This window comes from Eublepharis macularius, chromosome 6, assembly GCF_028583425.1.
Source record: "Eublepharis macularius isolate TG4126 chromosome 6, MPM_Emac_v1.0, whole genome shotgun sequence".
Taxonomy (NCBI): Eukaryota; Metazoa; Chordata; class Lepidosauria; order Squamata; family Eublepharidae; genus Eublepharis; species Eublepharis macularius.
Genome location: NC_072795.1, coordinates 85,822,242 through 85,843,957, shown reverse-complemented (window position 1 = coordinate 85,843,957; position 21,716 = coordinate 85,822,242). Strand labels below are relative to the sequence as shown.

Genomic DNA, 21,716 nt, shown 5'->3' with positions numbered 1-21,716 from the left:
AAAAGACAATCTTCAGATGATCTAGCAAGCAACATGGAAAAAGTCAACTCAAAATTGCTCCCATCAAAAGCCATATTACAATGAGGAAACTGAAATTGTTCAAGATTTTCTATTCCTTGGCTCAATCATCAACCAAAAGGGAGACAGCAATGAAGAAATCAGAAGAAAATTGACTTGGAAGAGCAGCTGTGAGGGAGCTAGAGAAGATCCTCAAAGATAAAGATGGCTCTCTGGGAACTAAGATCAAAATCATCCAAACTATGGTATTCCCCATTACTATGTATGTATGGATGTGAAAGTTGGACAGTGAAGAAGGCTGACAGGAAGAAAATTGATTCATTTGAAATGTGGTGCTGGAGGAGAGTTTGTGGATACCATGGACAACCAAAAAGACAAATAAGTGGGTACTAGATCAAATCAAGCCTGAATTCTCCCTAGAAGCTAAAATGACAAAACCATAGTACTTTGGTCACATCATGAGAAGACAAGATTCTCTGGAAAAGTCAATAATGCTAGGAAAAGTGGGCATTGGGAAAAGAGGAAGACCTAAAACAAGATGGCTTGACTCAATAAAATAAGCCACGTCCTTCAGTTTGCAGGATCTGAGCAAGTCTGTTAATGATAGGACTTTTTGGAGGTCTTTCATTCATAGGGTCACCATAGGTTGGAGGCGACTTGATGGCACATAACACACATAATTGGCCATAGTGGATTTAACAGTATATCTGCTGGGCCAACTGACTGTAGAAGTAAGATCTGCACATACTCAGTCATGTATTCTTTCTTTGTGCTAAGCTTTCTGAAGTCTGTGAAGAGGTGCTTAGAGGAAAGCCTCAAATGTTTCCTTCGTAATTCTTCAAGCCGCTCCCATATTTACACTCTGAATAAACGATTTTCTTCCCAGTTAAAGCCCATGAATGAAATCCTGGTCCTACTTAACTTTACAGGATTTCTGTTTTGGATTTAGCAGACTGCCACTCCATAATCTATGCTACACCTCAATGTTTGGGGATTGACTGTTGTGATATAGTTTGGACCTCATAAACATTCTGTGAAGTAGGCACACTTCTACATGCAATAACATCTTTAAAGTGAAAAAACTTCAGTATCTAATGATTATAGATAGTGGCGGAATAATTATATGAATTTATTAATCATCTGAAAGCAAAGGATAATTAAACTATAAGATTCATCAATATCTAAGTAACCATCAACTAAATGATATATAAAATTATTTATACATGGAAGTGATCTTAGTTGCCCAGCTGAAATCACAATATGTTTGGTGATTTTCAAACTGGATCTGATTTAAAATTCACAATTTTAACATAATTAAGGAATTAAATGATTTATGGTCATACTCACTCTTAAATCATGTTTTTTCACTAAGAATAAGTTTTAGGAAGAGGCTGAGGGGTATTTCAGCCTTCACAGAGATCAAGCATATTATTAAGGCTCAAGGAATTAACTGCAGCAGGCACCAATGCAGCCGGCAAAGAGAACTCTGAAAAAAGCAGTATTTCTTAAAAGTAGCTTAGCACATGAAGAAGGGTTTCCCCTTCATAAATTTCATTATCACCCCACAGAGTTCTCTCTCCCATCACATGAAAATTCTTATCATGCCTTTAATTTAGAAGCCCCCTCCCCCCTGCTCCCAACTATTCTCCAGTGTTCTCACATCTGATCTTGTTTCATGTTTGTAAATGTCATTTCTGCAGCCCCAGGAAAAGTCTGCTTTTCAAGCTTGCCAAATGCTGGTGAGATCTAGAGTTGGTGCAGCAGATATCCAATCTAGAGGCAAATAACTTTTTAAAATTCTTTCAAAAAGTCCCACCAAGAAGTAATAATGTCTTTAAAAACTTTACCACCACTAAGACTGGTTTCTCTCTTTAGTACAACGTTTTGCACTGGACTATACTATTATTCTGCTGCTTTAAGGCAATGAATGATCAGAGGGAGTAGTCACATAGAAAAACAGCACCCTATGCAAGATACAGAGAGGCTTTACTGACCAACAGCACTTCTTGCTTTCTAATGTCCAACCTGTTGGAGGGTTCTAGAGAACTTGAATGCATGCTGAACATGTAATACTATTTGGCTGGTATTAATAAAAGATATTGCACAGCTTCTATTTCTCATGGATTTTTAAAAAAATTAAACAAATCCAAGAGAAATAGAAGCTATGCAAATATGAAAGCTCCCCACCTTGGGTCCTGGGATGCTCTGGAGAAAGGCATGTTTATAAGTAAATTAATGGCTGGAGAAATATATGGAGAACTATTGAATTTTTCCTTACTAATTCAATGGCTCTTTGATAGCCCTTCCCTACCATGGCTACCCAAAAGAACATCAGAATGCTGCTAGAACAAGGACATTTGTGGCACCTTAAAGACTAATAGATTTACATTGCAATTCTAAACAAAATTACAGCCGTCTACACCCATGGATTGCAAAGAAAAAGATGACCCTTGCCATTGCTAGGTAATGGCAAATCACCTCTGTTAGTCTCTTGCCTTGAAAACCCAAGCAAGGGTTGTCATAAGTTGGCTGCAACGTGACAGCATTTTCTACCCCCAACTATGCTTAAAGAGGCCACCATCAGTCGGCTATGACTTGACAGCACTTTTCACCACCACCAAGAATGGGGATGGGGAAGAAGGAAGAAACAGTTTTTAAGACAAAGTGAAGAAAGGAAATAAAGGGAAGAATAATAACAAATAAGTAAATGGTTGTTGATCATTTTTATTCTGTTTCCATTGTTCAAAAAGATGAAACACACTAGGCTTTTATTAGTTTAAAAGATTTATTTGGAAACAAATGCACACCTCCTGCCTAAGGCAACGTAGTGAGTTCAGTTTATCACAGATGTAAAACTTGAACTTGGGACTTCTGACCTGTAGCTCAGTTTCTTAGCCACAACACTTTTCTTTTTTCAAGACCACTAATTATTTAAATAGGTGTATGTAGACAGGAAGGGCAATAAAAGTTGTTGGCTAGTAATTTATTTGAACTGATTTGCAAGGCTGAAATGTATGTCTAGCTCTCAGGAAATAGTTCAAATATGTGATGCAATATGACCAGAATGCTAAAGAACCTCCTTCCCTACTATACTGTTGGGGATTATGTTATTTCATATTGCATACCCTTGTTTTTTGTTATCATCTCAGTAGTCCAGGTTGTTCCACAGAATTAGCTAATATGAAGGAATTGTCTACATGTTCCCCATCCAGATTCTTTTTTCTACTGAGGAGGAAATTGGATGCATGGCACAAAATCTGGTACCTTGCTCAAATAGATATATCATATGAATTTGAAATAAAGTATCTTCAAATTTAGAGAAGACAGCTATCTATGATAACTGTTTTACATCAAGTTTCAAAACCACAGCTGTGGATGGAGCTGCTTTACACTGCTCACAAGTGGGAAAACAGAATTGCCATTGCTGGAATGTTTGTAACTTGTGGGATTGTCTAGAATATCTGAATTTGGAGTAAAACATTCAAACTTTCCCAAAGCTAAGATTTTTTTGTTTTCTAGTTGCAAATGTGAACTGAAAGATCAGCTGCAGGACGTAGAGCCAAGGGCCATCACTAGAGTTGCCAGCTCCAGGTTGGGAAATTCCAGAAGAATTTGGGAATGGAGCCTGGAGATGGTGGGGTTTGGAGAGGGATCTCAGAGGGCTGTAATACCATACAGTCCACCCTCCAAAGCAGCCATTATCTCCAGGAGAACCGGCCTCTTTGACCTGGAGATCAGTTGTAATTCTGGGAGATCTCCAGACCCCACCTGGAGGATGGAAACTTAGCCGTCCCTGAAGAACTACGTTTATCATCTGTGGATTAGCAAAACTGAGGCAAATATGGTAACCTGCAGGTGACCATCCACAGTGTGATTGTAATCTAATGACCTGTGACTGAACTTTTGGGTGGGGATTTTAAATGTAGAAAATCTGAAATGCTTTATTTTAACCTTTTCAAGGCTTTCCCCAAGATTAGAATATTAGCCCTCCCATTGACCATGAAATTACATAAAAGTAACATTGCATTTGTTTAATTTTTGATTTATAACATTTATAATATTTTTAGTGCCTCCTGCAGCTTTCACTTAATAAAACCTGTTGCAGCTTTTACTTACTAAAACCTGTATTAGGAATTCTTTAAATCATTACCCTCATAGTAAACCATTTTAACCAATATGTATAATTGAAAACACGAAAATAGTTGCAGCATTGACAAACATTTGAGGTGCCATCATTTTAAATTCCTTTACTTAGATATTCAGGATTTTCTCAAGTCATTTGCAATACAGCCAAATACTGTAAATACGGAGAACACTTATGTGGTACTGACTGGTGCACATTCTTTGTGTCTCCCAAAGAAAAGTTGTACAGTGTAAACTGAATTCACACGTTTTTGTTCATTTTTGAACATGAAATAGATACCATGAAGTTACACTATCTTTAGTATAGATATAGAAATTACTGTATGGTGACTCTTCCATGTTATGGTGAGACTTGGGCTATCTTCGGTTAATGTTTAAAACTTTTTAAAACACTCATTTGCAATAATTCTGTATATTGTGTATGGTTGCCAGCCCCCCCTACCCTCCCAGTGGAAGGCAAGGGGAACTGGCATTTGCCTTTTGAGTGTCCTTACTTGTATGCTTTTCGCACACACTCCCAGCTTGTCATGATGATTTCACTTCCAGAAGTGACATCATCATGCAGGCCCTGGGAGCACTCTCATGCTTTACATCAGACTGATTCTTAAAGAATTGGCCAGTTTGGGGCCTAAATCGGCTTGGTGTGAAGCACGGGAACGCTCATGGGGGCTGTGTAATGATATGACTCCTGGGAGTGCCATTGTCACGCAGCACTGGGAGCGCAACCTGGGAGGCCTGTTCTCCTGCCTTTCCCCCCTACCAGCCCAGTGAGTGGTGGCAGAGAGAGGGAGATCCCCCCACCAGGGGACCAACAGTACTGTGTGTTGTATCTAAGAAATGCTTTTAAACTCAGTCGGTATTCCTGCCATCAATCCTGATGAAGTTAACCCATATTGATGGGAGGTTTGACTGCACACACAGGTTGAAAGGCAGCATTGTTGAACTGAATAATTAGTTTAGACATACATTTAATTAATAGCAAGCTCACTCTTGACCTTCTCCCACCCATGTTGTCTGCTGAGAAATCTCCTGTGCTAATTAACTTGTTCTCTCCATGGCATTACACTTTCTTCTCCCTTTTCTACTTAGATTCATACAGTCTAGTCCTAGGTTACTGAAGAATGGGATTATGGGTTACCTCTTTGAAAGCCCTTATCTAAAAGCTTTCTAAGGGATTAATCAAGCTAATGTCTGGGCTAAAATTTCATACCAAAATGAACTGAAGCAATCAAACGTTCATGAACTGTGACTGAGTGATCCTCCTCTGATGATATTTACTGGTGAATATGCAGCAGATATCTGCAAGGGCAAATTATGAAGGGTCTTGTGTGGAATTGCTAGTAATTGGCAATGGAGAGTATTATTTGGATTCATGGTTAAATTTGAAATTTCAAAACTTAGAATTACACATTTCCTGCAGATGCTTGTAGGCTATTTTTATGTTTTGGTAGAATGATATGTATATCTGCTCACGAGAGATGGGCACGAACCGGAAAAAACCCAAACCATGTGGTTCATGGTTTGTCAAATTTCACGAAGCACGAACTTTCATGAATGTGCCCCTGGTTTGCGAATCGGTTCATTTGGTTCGTGAAAACGTCATATCTAGGTCAGAAAATCATGACTTCTGGGTCAGCAGAAGGTCAATTCTGGGCCAGCAGAAGTTCACTTTTGGGTCAGCAGAAGGTCTGCAGGAAGTTCATCCCCTGTTGCCTAGGAAATTGATTGATTGGCACCAGGCTGTCTGTAGTGACGAACCAAAAAAAGAACCAAATGAACCAGCCTAAAGTTTGTGGCGGTTCGTCAGAAATGGGATCTGACAAACCGTGGTTCGCGAACCATGAACCGCCCTGGTTCATGCTTAATTTTGGTTCGTATTTCGGTTCATGCCCATCTCTACTGCTCACTAGAAACTTCTGGACAATTGAAATTTTGGATTCAAATGTTGTGTTGAATTCAAGAAATTGGTTCCTTTTGTGAATTCTGGATGATTTTTTTTTGTTCTAAACCCATCATTCATTGCTTGTTTGTAGTGGGCTGATTTAGGGGGAAGATGTCCCACTAAGAAAATAACCAATTATAATGTATTCCTTTCATGCTTATTCATATTCATTGAATTCCCTGGCAACTGTAGATAAAAACTAGAACAAAAATGTGTCCTATCCACTGAACATAATTAGTAGGTAGATTTCAAAATAGGTATTAGCTGCACAGGGTGCTCAACAACATCTGTGCGAGGACAACAAAATTACCCAGCACTATATAAATACATGTCTTACTCCACGTATCTTCTCATGGCAGCTTGAGCACAGCCTACTTGGCACCCTTCATTCTTACTTATTTCCCATGTCCTGATGATTTAAAGGAGAGATTTTTTTGTAACTTTAACATAGGTTCTTGTGGCCTGTAATTAAAGTTGAATCTCCTAATAAAGTTTTACAGTCAAGGTGAAGTAACAAATATAGAAAAGTACAATTTAGTATGGAAACACTAATACCACCACAGCTCTAAGTGAAATTATGGTTATATAGCAGATGAAGCAACAAACTGTTACATTGCTAAAGTCTTAATATTTTCTAGACCCAGTTTTCTAAGCTTCACAAGAAATATTTCAGCTTCTTCCTTTTTAGTACTTCATTTAACTTAAAAAATGTAATAATATTTGCTTAAAACAAATGTTTTATTTGGAAATAGGCTTATAAAGAAAATGTGTATGTAATTTATTACTAATAGAATAAAATATCTGGTGGGAAATTGCTGTTTATGAAAATGTTAGAGACTGTCTCCTGCTTTCCAGTTTTGCTCTGGAAGAGCAAATTTTGTGGCCATGGACCGACCAGCACTGTTTAATTATTAAACTGGTTTTCTTCAACTGGGTCTTTGAACTATCTACTCTCTTGTCGAAACTTTGATTCCTTACTATTAAAATAATAGGCCACGAATAAATAGTACATTAATTTAACATCTCTCATGATTTTTAGACTGCTTCAGATACATTGTTTTCCCTCAGATTAACCAGCCTTTCAACAAACTAAATACTAAACTAGACACAATTGGTTATGAATGACTCCATTAAAAGCTAATCGGTATGATTTAGGAGATACCTTTTCTCTTTCCTGTGCTTTTCTCCTTCAAACAGCTTTTTAAAAAGCGCCCCCCCTTCATGTTTATATCCAGTCATTGAACACCCCTTGGGGGAAAAATGCCTTTACAGGTGGATTCCAGAGGCAAAACATAGCTCAGGGCTCTCCAGCTTGGCCTGCTCATCCTGCATGTAGCGTATTCCCTGTCCCCTGCCTGGCTCTGCCACCAGTAGATCTACTTTGGCCAGTTTGAAGCCAAATAAAGATTTTCTGTGTTAATTAGTCCCACTCTGTAGTGAAGCTGTGATTTCTTTTGTTGAAAAAGTACATCCTAACATTCTCTGATACTTAGAAAATGATGGTTGACATAAAAGGTAGTTAGGCGGAGAAGAATACTGCCACATCACAAAGCATCCCAGAGTCAGGTCATTATGTTTTTGTAAGCTGGTTCAGGATTTTTTTATAGGTTAACCTTATGATCCCAATAAACTTGAGCGAGTTTGTCTATGGCTCAGGGATCTCCATTCCTACCTGTATCTAACAAAGGGAACTTGAAAGCTTATATCCTGGAAGTCTTTTTGGTCTTTAAGGTGCTACTGGTCTCAAATCTTGGTTTTTGTTAACACGTGTGACATAATGGCTAGTAAGTTTTTAGTAGCTCTCCTGACCCATTCAAATGACTGAAACTGGCCATAGGGTTGGATCAAGACTACATTTTCTATCAGCTAAAGTGAACTTTTGTGGTTCCTCCTTCCAACTGTAGCCCACTCCTGCAGGATAGGGGACCATGAAAAATGAGGTAAGGGGGTTCTGCAGGGGGAAAGGTGACTGGAATTTGGTGGATCAGAGAAATTACAAATTTAGTCAGGGTCAAACCCTTAAGTTGCTCTTGAGTCACAGGTGGGATTGTCAGGTGTCCAGTTCTCACTAGACAGTCCGGTATATTCTTGACTGCCCAGGGCAAATGAGATTGTGGCTGCAAGGCTGGCTGGATGTGGAAAGACATGCTGCTGTGTCCTGGGCTGGGCCTTGCTCTGCCACCCCACCCCTCTGCTAGGCCAGCTGGGTGGGGAAAGAGGTGCTCCTGTGTCCTGAGCTGGACCTCACTCTGCTGCCCCATGCCTCTGCGAGGCAAGCCACCCATGCAAAAGTTGGTGTGGAGGATGGTGTCACTCCAGGAAGTGACGTCACATTGCAGGACCAGGAGTGTGTGCAAAAAATTCATCAACAGTCAAGAAAGTTTTTGATCGCTGTCTTCCAAGATTAGTCAGAGGGAGAAAGAAAATTTGTAAGCAGAATAAATAAACAAATCATATGAACTTGGGGACAAATTTAATTCCATCTGTGTGTCATACTTATGAGACAATATTGTCAATATAATGAATGAATATGCATGATTGATCCTGGGAACATCTTGTTTTCCTAACCATTTCATTGCATTAGCTCTCAAGAAATATAAAATGGTTGCTTCTGGATGTAACAATTTTACTAAGGTACAGTTTTTTTCTTGGTTGTACAAATTGTCCAAGGAATAGCTGAGACACAGTAGTGCAGAGTATGGCATGCACTCTGCATACCTCCTTTTTCTGTAACTGCATTATATGCTAATTAGGATGCTTTCAGATGCCAGGTTTTGCAGTAATGGTAATCACAAACTAGAAATGAAACAAAAAGCATCTCTTGGAAAACAGACTTAATGCGATAGTTTTCAGAAGTACCATTGGTTTACCCTTTTCTATCATTATTACATTTGGACTAGTTAGATCCTACACTGGAACTGGCCCAGGATGCTTGGCAGCCAGATGATCATCATGTTAATCAGTGAGCTGCTTAAAGAAAATAATGCCAGGAACTACCATTCATAAAGAAAATGATACCAGGAACTGCTCTTAGAATGTTGTATTAGAATATATAGCATGGTTGCCCCGAGATGAATAGCCGAGGTGAGCCTGATCTTATCAGATCTTAGAAGCTAAGCAGGGTTGGCCTTGGTTAGTAATTGTATAGGAAACCTCCAGCAAAGACCAGTGTTGCAGAGGCAGGCAATGGCAAACCACCTCTGTTAGTGTTTTGCCACGAAAGCCCCGCTAGGGGTTGCCATAAGTCGACTCTGACTTGAGGGCATTCTCCACCACCATCAATCCTAGAAATATTTGGAAGAAGCAATTTGCTCTCATTCTCTCCCACTTGCAGACACGCAGTTTATGGTCAAGACATTTCTTCAAAGCACCTCGGCCTTTCTCAATGGCAAGTCCCGCCAGTGAAGCTGTAACAGCCACATCACAGGATAATGTGGCCAGGGCTTATCTTGACCTCTTGATTGTCTGATAGAAGCACCTGCCATTCTGTACAGTGATGATGTCATGCTAGTATAGGGTTGAGAGACCAGAAGACGAAGAGCCCGCGCCCATATCAGAGCAGCATGTCTCCCAGGGAAAGGAATGGCCATCAACCTTGAAGGGGCCAATTTTCACTTGTGTTGTGTGGTGTGAGTTTTATTTTGGGACAAACAATAACTTCAACTGATTTATATGCTTGCTGGTCTGCTTTATCTTTTTGCCTTCTGAAAACGCAAATATAATGGTCTGCCAGCCAGAGTGAAGCTGCTCAATGCAAAATCTCAACTTTTTTTTTGTGACTAATAACAGAGCAGCAGACCTACATTTTTATGTTTGTTATTTCAGATTTAAGAGACCTAACTATATAAAATGGTGGAAAATTCACCGCCTAGCTTAGATACCAGCCTTAAAATACAAGTAGTGAAATAGTTTTGTTCCCAGGCTCTTTCCCCCTCTGCGCAAACAACAATTTTGAATTTATCACATTTTCCTGCTTGAGTATAATTAACGTTTCCAGCATATGATTTTGGTATTTTGTCAGGCATTCAAAAAGAGCCAAATTCCTTTCCCTTTTATTGTTCTTCTATTGAGATTTCTTTTTTTATTTTGAAAACACTTGCTGCTTTTTGTGGGGCTGTCCTTGGCAGTAGAGGACTCTTATCGTCCAAGAGGATGTTTACGATGAGCTTACTGAATATTCATCAGCACAGCTGGAAAAGTTGAAAGTTATACAGAAAGTCTGTATGATATGGTTTTTAAGTTTATACTGTTGTATACTTGAAGCCATTTTGCTGAATTCTTTGCCACAGATAGAATCAAAATAATCAATGGCTGTTTTTATTTTAAACTAGCAAAGAGTTCACTAATTCAACATCCGAATATGTGTGTGTGTGTGTGTGCTGTTTTCCTTTTTTCCCTGATGCAGCTTCTTCCCACCCCCATCTTTTGTCTTTTTCTCCTTGTTTTGGGTCAGTTTGTTGGTAGGAGAGGTTTCTGCATAGCAGCAAGGGATTTGCCAGATTAACATCTGATGTGCCTGCCCCTCTTATGCTTCCTTTGCTGCCTCTTGAACATTAAACTAAAATAGGTGCCCTACTATGAGATGGCTGAAAAAGCTTAGCACCTGCAACTCCATTGCTACTAGGAGCTGTAATGATGACTGTAACAATATTGCTGATAGCAAGATTGCTTTAACGGAAGATGAATTGCCAAGGTCAACATGAGGGTTGCCAGGCTGCAGGTGATGAGCCTAGGAACATTTGCGGGGAGGGGACTGCTGCACTGGCAACATACTGGTGTGCTGCCATCACTTCAAGTTAAGAAGGGTAATAACATCCTGAGATGCTCTAGGATTTGCAAAAATCTACAGTAGGCGTGTGCTCCAAGAAAAATGTCAGAATAATTTTGAAACAGGTGTTCAGGGGGAATTTTTTTACTGTGATTGTTGATATTTGGGTAGGACATTACTAGTTCAGGATTCAAATCTCTTTGGTTTTTCAGGTTATGGCATTTCAGTACCATTATTTTCAATGGTAAATGTATTTGGGGGTCTGGGGCAGCAGTGCATAAAGATAATTGCACCAAATTTGCACAAACCACAATCCTCCCTCTCCTTTTAAGACTACTTAAGTTGCAAGTAGATTGGACAAAGGGGGTGCTCTGGGTGAGTGGTGTTCAGTCTGAGGCTCATGGACCACCACATGTGCAATTAGGTAAAAAAAAAGTAAAGATAGTCTCCTGTGCAAGCACCGAGTCATTACTGACCCCGGGGTGGGGTGGGGGGGACCTCGCATTACGACATTTTCTTGGCAGACTTTTTGTTACGGGGTGGTTTGCCATTGCATTCCCCAGCCATCTACACTTTACCCCCAGGAAACCGGGGTACTCATTTTACTGACTTCGGAAGGATGGAAGGCTAAGTCAACCTTGAGCTGGTTACCTGAACCCGGCTTCCACAAGGATCAAACTCAGGTCATGAGCAGAGCTTGGGCTGCAGTACTGCAGCTTACCACTCTGCGCCACAGGGCTCCAGGCATTTGCAGTTACCATCAACCAAAAGAGTGGTGTGCCCTGCATACCACCAAACATGCAATAATATTAAGAATATAACTATTACAATTAAATATATAAGTACAAACTTTTGAGCTGAATATCTCTTTCCCCTTCAACTTTAAACATTCTCCTACTTAGTTTTATTTTGGGCAAATTTTAACATGAAATCATAGCAATTTCTAAAGCACTCCTTCTACTTTTTGCTTTCCTGTTCATCACCTGGGACAGAGCTGGATGTCTTCTGTGTGTGTTATATGTCATCAAGTTGCCCCCAACCTCTGGCAACCCTATGAGTGAAAGACCTCCAAAACATCCTGTCATTAACAGACTTGCTCAGATCTTGCAAACTGGCGGACGTGGCTTCTTTTATTGAGTCCAGCCATCTCGGTTTAGGTCTTCCTCTTTTCCTACTGCCTTCCACTTTTCCTAGCATTACTGACTTTTCCAGAGAATCTGGTCTTCTCATGATGTGACCAAAGTACGATAGCCTCAGTTGAGAACCCACCAAATTCAAAGCCCCTAATCCAGCAACCATAAAGACATTAATGGTCATTTTATGCGTCCTTACTCAAAGTATGTCCCACTTTGATCAACAGAAGTAACTTTTAGGTAAGTGTGCAGAGGATAGGGTTGCCAGGTTCCATTATACTCCCAGTGGGAGGGGCGACCTGGCAGATACTGGGGGCAATCTCCTTGCATGCTCAAAAAGCATGCACGATGACATCACCTGGAAGTGATGCCATCGCACCTGGCAGTGGGCATGCTTCCGCACTTCATAGAGGCCCGTGAAGCATGGGAGCATGCCCACCATTGGGCACAATGACCTCACTTAAGGAAGTGATGTTGCACCTGGCGGGAGTGTGCCTACTGTGCTCTGGCACAGGAGGGTTTTTTTTGTCTTCCGAGCCTTTCCCCTTTACCAGCCAGGTGAGTGGTGGAAGAGAGCAGAGACTGGGAGCAGGGGACCCCCCACCCCACAGGGGGCTGGCAGCCCTAGGAGAGGATTGATGACTGTGCAGTACAGAAAAGGGTGGGGTTGTTGTTGCTGAGCACGGACCCTTTATTTCCATCCGTAGCATGGGGCCCTCAGCTTAAGAAATCTTGCAGTAAACTTGTTCTCCATTCTCTCCAGCTGTGGCTCTTTCAAGGTAGAAACCACCTGTCAACCTGGCAGAAATATTAACAAGCACCTTCTGTTTTTGTTATAGGAATGTTGCACCAACATCTTTGTTAAAATAAAAGTAGGCATCTTAGGCTCACTAACTGAGGAGATCCCAATGATCAGAGGGGTAAAACGGGTGTGTTTTGGCCCCACTGATTTTCAATTTATACTTGAGTAGGATACTTGTAAGGCTATTGGGCCCTTGGTTTGTTGCATCTTCATTCAGTTCCCACAAAATATCAATTCTGTTATATGCTAACAATATGTTTCTAGTGCATTGATTTCCAAAGGATGCTACAAAAGCTAGGAAACTTCTGCAGAGAAAATGCTTTAAATATTAACTACACAAGACTAAAGTGATGGTCTTTAGAAGAAGACCCTGTAAACTCAAGCAGTCCATTGATGGCATCCCAATAAACTAGTACAGCACCGTCAAATACCTTGGGGTTAACCTTTAGTGAAACTCTGTCCTGGGGAGCTCATTTGGCCATCACTAGATCTATTATTCTAAGAACTATTGGTGCAGTTCTGAAATTCTACAGTAATAAGGAAAGTTTCTTGATAGACTCGGCTCTGAAATTATACCAGAGTCATGCTGTCCCATGCTGTCCCCTCCCATAACTTCTCTACGGAGTGGAGGTTTGGAGCTGGAAAAATCAACTGATCAAAAAACTGGAATCCATTCAAAATCACTTCTTAAAGAGCATCTTAGTGATAGCCAGAGGCATTTCAGCATCCCAGATATGGGCAGAACTTGGTCAGTCAGGTCCTGTCTACAATGTCCCTCACCTTTTCCCAGAAGATAAGCATGGTGATGACACTGCTAGTCTACTCTGGGGCAGTCTTCCATGACAATGCAGAAAGATTCTACCTAGGTAGCTAGTTAAAATGATTTTCTATACTGCTACTCCATTTTGGATGATATTCAGTGTAGGGGCATATAGGTGTATATGGTCTGAAGAGATATGTAAAAAAACTTATTTGGAATTAATCTGTTCCATTATTCCCTATGCATATGATTCCCCCACCCCCAATAGACTACTATGGAGAGTGGCTAGGGGAACTGAGTTCAAGGGGTCCCATTCACTTGAAACTTGGGGGTCTTTAAAGTACAGGAAACCCTCACTACATTGGAATTTTTGTGTGAACTATACCAGTCCTTTAATCAGATTTCTGATACCTGAATCCAAAAAATACCAATTATTTTTTAGTGCACACCCCTAATTCATGGTGTCTCTATGGCGGGCATCAATATTTGTGACTAGATGTTTACAGTGTGATGCTGCTTCAGCTAGACAATCAGGCTCCAGCTCCGAATTCTCACTCTGGGTTAAACTGTTCAAAAAGGACCACATCAGAGCCCTGAATCAGTCCAGCACCACCCTCCACCACATCTGTTCAGTTTCAGACTATGCTAACAGCCTTGCTCGATGGTTGCTACTCCCAAACACCTTTTGCTTTGTGCTTCTGTATATGCAATGTTCCAGTTCCAGAGGATTTTATCTTGCTGTATTTACATAACCAAATTTCTCACAGCACTTTTGTGGGACATAGCTTTTCCTTGGAAGCAGAGAAGGTGATCTTTCTTCTTTCAGATGCCAACCTGCTTGTCTTATACTGTTTGCTCAGGCAGCTAATAAAATACGAGAGACAGCAGCATCTGAAGGGTGAAATGTTTTAACCTGATGACTGTTTTAAGATTTGGGTATTTTAATGATGACATTCACATTTTATGTCTTTGCTTTTTGATTGCAATGGCTTTTGGCTATATATATAATAAACACTTTTTGTACCCTTTTTGGTACCACCTGCCAACCACAATCTCTACCAGGCAATGGCTTTGTCCACTTTTCTGCAACATGGGTGTCTGTGTGTAACACATCGGGGAGAAGAGCCACAGGTAGTCCATCAAAGGGTCATGTGGCTCCTGAGCCACTTGAGTGGGTATCACTGTGCTGAGCAGCTCATTTCTGTATGCTGTAAGTGCAGACACATGCTAGCTTGAGCGGCTTTTGTTTCTTGGTTATGCTAGAGCTTGATAAAGACACTTGTGGTGCATGCACATACATACATACATACATACATACCTACATACATACCTACATGCGTACATATAGTTCAACCAGGCCACAGTATGGTTTTCTTCAATTCCATGGGTAGATTACAGAGCTGTGAACAGTGACATCATTATAAAATATTACTTTTTAAAAAAAAGTTGGTAGTAAAACATTCCTATGCTGGGATTTTAACTTGGTAGCCTTTTTCTTTTGTTTAAAATGATCCAGATTAGTGTTTTTGTTTTTGGCATATTACAGTCGATGCCTCTTCATAATTTCTGGAGTGCAAGAGGGGGGCCTACAAGGACTTGTAGTGGAGGGTAAATCCTTCCCCACTCTGCCAGCCCCCACTTTCAACTCTCTTCTGGTTCATCACAAAGTTGTTTGAGGTTGCTGTGGCAACACAAATTAGCACCCTAGATCTTACAAGGTAGTCTATTTCTATTTCAATTTTATTAAATTTATTTATTTGTTTATTTTTAAAACATTTATTAGCCACCTGTCTACCATAGAGGAACTCAAGACATTTTATATAAATAAAAACAATCATAAAATGAATGCAGTTGAAATTTTAAAAGCAAGTTAAAGTCTGCCAACAAACATAGAAACAAACATTGCAATACAAAGAAGACTTATTCTAGTCTAAGCCCATTGAAATCAGTGGGCTTAGACTGGAGTAACTTTGCTTAAGATTACATTGAGAGTTAATTTAAAACACTCCTAAATATAAATGTCTTCAGCTGCCTTTGGAAGATTCGCAGTGAGTAAATTTCCAATGTTTAAGCTTTTCATATTTTTCTGTAAGCTTGGATTTACTATGGGCGTGTAGAAACCAATACCTACCCCAGGGATTCCCTCCCTTTGCTGATTTTTTTGGATTACACAGGGCATCATATGGCTACTGGTGGTGGTAGAAAGTGCCATCAAGTCATAGTTGACTTATGGCTCCTTCTGGTGGGTTTTTCAAGGCAAGAGACTCACATAGGTGGTTTGTCATTGCCTGCCTGTGCACAGCAATCTTGGTCTTCTTTGGAGGTCTCCCATCCAATTACTAATCAAGGTGGGACCCACCTTAACTTCTGAGATCTGATGGGATTGGGCTTGCCAGGATTATCCAGGTCAGGGCACATAGAGCCAAGCTACAAGTGACGCCTGACACAGGTTGGACACTTTTCAGCTTCCTTCAAGTTTTGATAGGAAATGTAGGCATCCTGGTCTTGCAGCTGTAATGGAGAGCCAAGCTGTAAAACCAGGACACCTACATTTCCCATCAAAGCTACTAGCAGTGCCTTTTGTTTTTTAAAAAAGGTGCCAGTACTCATATATAAGGTTGTACGAATTTCCACCAGTTTCCCCTCAGGGCTTGGCTCTAGAATCTGGAGCTCTTTCTCCAGGTACCTGGAGCTCTTTTTCCAGGTAGTCTGTTGTCGTCTTCCTTTAGCAGGTGAAGACTTTTTTTTGTTTTGTTTAGCATTCTCTCAGTGATCGCTTCTTCCAGCCCAGTGTTTAAACTGTTGTTTTTATGTATTTGGGTTTTTTTTAGATCTGGTATTGATTTTTAATAATGTGTTTTTGGTTGGTTTTAATGGTTTTAAAGAGGACAAGAAGGCAGGGTATATATTTTGTAAAATATTTTTTTAAAAAACATGGTCAGAAATCTAGGTAAGAAGCATGGCAAGCTGTTATAGATGTCCAGCTTATCAAGTGATTGTTGTGATCACATTTGGACAAGTCTTTGAATATTTTAGTATGAGTGAATAAGAGAACTGGATTATACTCTCTATTCCTTTTCCTACCTCTTTGTAAAGTTCCAACCCACTCTGAGTAATTAGTGGCAGGTTTAACTTGAAAGTTCCTTTGCTCTGAAGGAAGAAGGAGTGTAGTACCTTGCCCAGTACTAGTGGCCAAGATGTCTTGCTTGCTGTAATGCACAACTTTGAACATGGGAGGTGTGCTTAGAAAAGCATAGAGCTTTTCTCTTTCATATACAAGCTGGTTGCAGAACTGACTGACCATTGTTCCTGCAAACTTAGGGTGTGCTCTTAAGTATTAACCCTCCTTTCTTCAATACACACCTGCCAGGAAGAGATATTAGTCAGAGTAGGAGCTTGACTGTCCTCGTTTTTGTGCTAAATCTTATGTCAATGTAAAAAATCTTTACTAGTTTGGCACAGAGTACTCCAGTGGGAAAAGGGTTAATTTTGTTGAGAAGTGTAGTTTTCATGTTGGCTGGGATTCCTAAGAGCTTCAACCTGTGGGCCTTTTCACATGAAAGTGTTGGACAGAATAATACTGCAGTGTCCCACCTGTTCTCTGTTTGCTTTTGGGCATTCCATCAAAAACCACACTGAGAGAGTTTATAGGCAAACATTATGAAAAGTGACGGGTCTTTACGTGCTTCTAGATTTGAGCTTGGCTAAAGAAAGACTTACCTGAAATAGATCTTGATTCCCAAATAATTTATTTATGTCATAAGAATTCACTATATTTTATGTCTTTGTGATGACATCATCCATGACAGGATGACAAGAATTTGTACAAAGCAATTCGTGATCATCTTAATCCTTTGTTTATACCCTGATCACTAACTGTTTATTTTCCAGCTGTGGCTGAAATTGACTTTTGCCTTCTCTTAAAACAGTTCAGTGGACACTAGGGTTGCCAGTTCCCCTTACCCTCCCAGCCAGAGTGGGGGGACCTGGCACTCACCTTTCCTTTGCTCCTCTCTTGTGCTATCCTGGGAGCATGCCTGGGAGGCCTGTTCCCCCTCCCCCCCCCACTGGCCAAGTGAATGGTGACGGGGTGGAGGGGTGGGAGAGGGGGAACCTCTGCCCCTACTGGGAGACCTGGGAGGCCTAGTGGGAAAATACTCCATGTTTAGAAGTATCCTGAACATAAGCATAGTTTTACATTCACATGTAAGTGCTTCTGGAAATAATGGGTGGAGGCACTGCAGCTATATTTCTACCGTGTCTTCGGATGAATTGGTAGAAATTTTGATGGGGTTTTCAGACACCCTATATAAGGTCTATATAAAATGATCTACATGAATTTAGCCTTGTAAATATAATCAACATGTGTTTTAAAGACTCCGATAAATTGTTGGCCTCCATCTAGGTTCCACAAAAAATATTTAATACAGTAAATAGGTGAGCTGAAGTGCTTATGCAAAATAGCGTCAACTATATTGTGAAGTAAACCAGCCTTGCTTGTTCTTAAGTGTCAGCAAAACTAAAATAAATCACCAGCTTTTACATTTTTGCTATGGGTCTTAGACTTAACGTTTTACTGATACAAAACATATAAGCAGAAAACTGCTCATTCTCCATTTGGGGAATCCTTTCCTTCCTAATAACCTTCTGTTGGTACAAAACATAATGCCAGTACAATGGATTGGTGGAATCCATAGTTACCCAAATAAGTTGGTTAATGTGTGTGTGTTAGAGTTCATAACAGACTTGCTTGCTGTAGATTTCTTGCTTTCAAAAGTTCTGAGTCCCAGTTCTAAATTCAAACAAGGAAAATGTTTATATTTTTATAAAAACTGTTTAAACTTCAATCTGAGTACTTATAGCAGTCACCATTTTATTATGTGAAAATGAAGAATTTGTCCAAATGTTACCAACTGAATAAAAGCCTATGAGAGAGGAACATTTTTATTGTGGAAAAATAAAAATGTCTCCTTTGTTACTCAGTTATGGAGGATTAGTCACTGCTTGGAGGGTTAGATACATCTTTTCTCTTCTCTTCTGCATTCATGCTTATCCGTACATCTTCAGATACTTTAAGTTCCTTTATGTTTTTATTGGTGACCTTAATTATCTTTGGGGTGAAGTGAACATGATGATGTAGAAATAGAGTTTCCTACCCCAAATGGGCTAAATAGCATCAGCAATAACCTTGGGCCATAGCAGTGATATTAGTAAGGCCAGTACACTCTTAAGTTTTTGCAGTCTCCCAACAGCCTGAAACAAAGGTTAGAAGATGATGTAATTTGTAATTGTAAATTGTAATTTGCCCACACCTGGTCCCCCTAAACAAATAACAACTATAAACACTGATTTAAAAAAATGTATGTCTTTTAATCTTTCCATAGTTTATTTTTGTATGTGGTCTACTCATGCTTTACAGCTGGTAATCTGAGTGGTTACAGTTCTCATGCTTTTCTTGCATGCACTTAGCAGCATGAAAATCTTTTAAGTGCGCTAGCAAAGAGAACAGCAGTGTCACCTTTAAAGGCTTATTTTATTGTATCTTAAACTTTTGTAAGCCAAGAGTTTATTTCATCCCATGTATTTCTAAAGTTTATCAGAGCTTTTATGTGTAGCGAACTGCCATGCTATGTAGCTTAGTTCCCCTTCCTGATACTTGTGAGATGTTTATCCAGAGCTGCCCTATGTATCTTGTGGCATTGTCTTACCATATGATCTACTTTTACCCCTGCCTTTTAAACTGTCAAGAACTGAAACACCCCAAGGCTAAAATCTGCTTCATCACAGTTGCTTGCCTTTCCACTTGATAAAGTGGTAGCTAGTCCAGAGGATCTGAAAATATTTTATACACTATCTATGGGTAAAAGAGACTTCATTGACATTTGTTGGAATTTTTTTCTCTCTTCTCCTTTCTTTTGTGTCCATCTTTTCCCCACTTCTGCAGAGCCACCAACCAAATATCAGATCTCACAGCCTGATGTATATTCTGTACTTCCGGGAGACCCTTTGAACTTGAATTGTCCACTGAAAGATGCCATCAAGATCAGTTGGACTAAAAATGGGGTCCATTTGGTGCCCAACAATCGAACATTTATGACTGGGGATTACTTGCGGATTAAAGATGCCACACCCAAAGATTCAGGCATTTATGCTTGCACTGCTGTTAGGACTTTAGACAGTGATACCATCTACTTCATTATTAATGTTACAGGTGAGTTTGCTTAAAAAGCAGATTTTACTGTGTGCAAACAATTGTAATTTAAACTAATTCTATCCAAACATAATTAGGGGTGTGCATTATAGATTTCCTGAGTTGAAAAAATACACAAAAATTACTATTTCAAGTCATTTCCGTGATTTTCTGGAATGGTGACATAAATCCGGGATGCTTGGGAACTACAAAAAGCCCTTAACAAAAAATCTGGGTTGTTTTTCATGTTTGGATGCTTACCATCAGTAATGCTGCACATGTTGTTTTTCTTTGATTCTCCAAATTTTCCTGACAGTGGCCTGGAAAAGGTGGTTCTTGGCTGGTGCAAGCCAGACACAAGGCATGGCAAAGCTGTGGTTCTGGCTCTCTCCTTCTCCTTCCCTCTTTCCTTTGTGGCGATGGAGCCCTTTTTGTCTTTGCAAGAATGATGACTGGGAGACCCTTTTCCAGGGAACTGTAGAAGCTGTGGGGGGGGGGGTGGAGGGAGGGAGGTAGTGGACAAGCAGCATTAGCTCTGCTGCAATTTTGGTGTCATTTGATTGAAAAACAGCCACTTCATGCTCCCCTGAAAATGTCTCCCGTAGGGAATTATGGTAGGGTTATAGGACAGGATGGGGAATTTTTCTGCAAAGGAAGCCTTCCTCACTCTGTGAAAGGAAACAAACAGCATACCATAACAAGGAAAGATGGAAAATCCAGTGGGAAGGTAAATTTTGGAAATCATTAGTCATTGTAACAGTAGGAAAATGAAATGAATGCAGGCAGTTTTTTAAAAGAAGTTTTTTAACTGACCAGCACTCCTGATAGGCTGCTCATTTTTACCTCCACATGAATCAGTATAACGTGTGGCTGTGCCAAGCACACCTACTTTAGGTATCTGTGAAATCAAACCCCTTTGTTCAATCTGCATGAAATTTATAGAGTCTTTAGATTAAAGAAAGGGCTATGTTCTGGGCAGACATGGTGCCGTTATCTAGATAAACAGGTGCCCCAGAACCTCGAATACATTCCCCATTGAAAATAAAGGTCCTGAAACACTGGGCCCTGAAAAACAATGTGGATTTGAATCCCAGCCAGTGATAACCTTCATGTAAATCCTTAATCCTGGTAAAACTTCCCTGTCCCCAAATACCAAATCTGAAATTATAGCAATTTTTTTCTTGGTGCTCACCTCTAAACATAATACCATCGCCTATTAAGGTATCAAAAGAATGTGTGAAAATGCATTCTTGTCATATGAAACATTTAAAAATATTTATTTAGACTAGATCATGGTGGAAATTTTGAAAGCATCTGTGACATTTCCACCCTCCTCTCTTTTCTGTATGTATTAGATAAAGTGTAAATCTGAGTACTTACAAATAGAAGTCATTGATATAGCCTGAAAAATATTCAAACACTTCAGTACTATGAATTACAATGAACATAAGGAGAGCCCAGCTGGATCAGACCACTTGTCCATCTAATCCAGCAACCTGTTTCACTCAGTGGCCAACAAACCCTGGAAGGCCAACAACAAGGCACAGAGGTCGAGGTCACCCCTTGGTGTTGCCTCTTAGCATTAGTATTCAGAGACTTGCTGCCTCTGTGTATGGAGTATGTATGGGAAATTACACTGGCATATTTAAATGTCTATGTTGGGAACAGGGACAGGATGAATAGGGATAATTAGACAAATGGTTCAAATTATATTGAGTTTATCTGAACATGCACATATGTATTTAACAATATAACAACCATCATTTGAACCTCAGTCATCCATGACTTTTGATTGATCAGGGTATATATTTGTACCAAAGTCCCATTTTTTTCATCTAGTATCCAGCTCTCCAGATATGCCTATGCTTTTTCTGCAAGTTAGTATATAATCTTTTCTCTTTAGTTTTGAGGGAGAATTATGGCAAACTTTAAAAGTAGTGTTTAAAATCTTGATTTTGAA

At 39.9% G+C, this 21,716-nt stretch overlaps 1 protein-coding gene across 3 annotated transcripts in view; it reads left to right on the top strand.

Moving 5' to 3' along the window:
- The window catches only part of FGFR2 (fibroblast growth factor receptor 2), a 133,192-nt gene that overhangs the window by 15,236 nt on the left and 96,240 nt on the right, over window positions 1–21,716 (top strand). For 2 of the 3 annotated variants that reach the window (XM_054982604.1, XM_054982605.1), the window contains exon 3: window positions 19,511–19,777. The exons of the other annotated variant lie outside the window; for it this stretch is intronic. In XM_054982604.1, coding sequence (XP_054838579.1) covers window positions 19,511–19,777 — 267 coding nt within the window. The remainder of the gene's footprint in view (window positions 1–19,510; window positions 19,778–21,716) is intronic. 3 annotated transcript variants of the gene reach the window in all.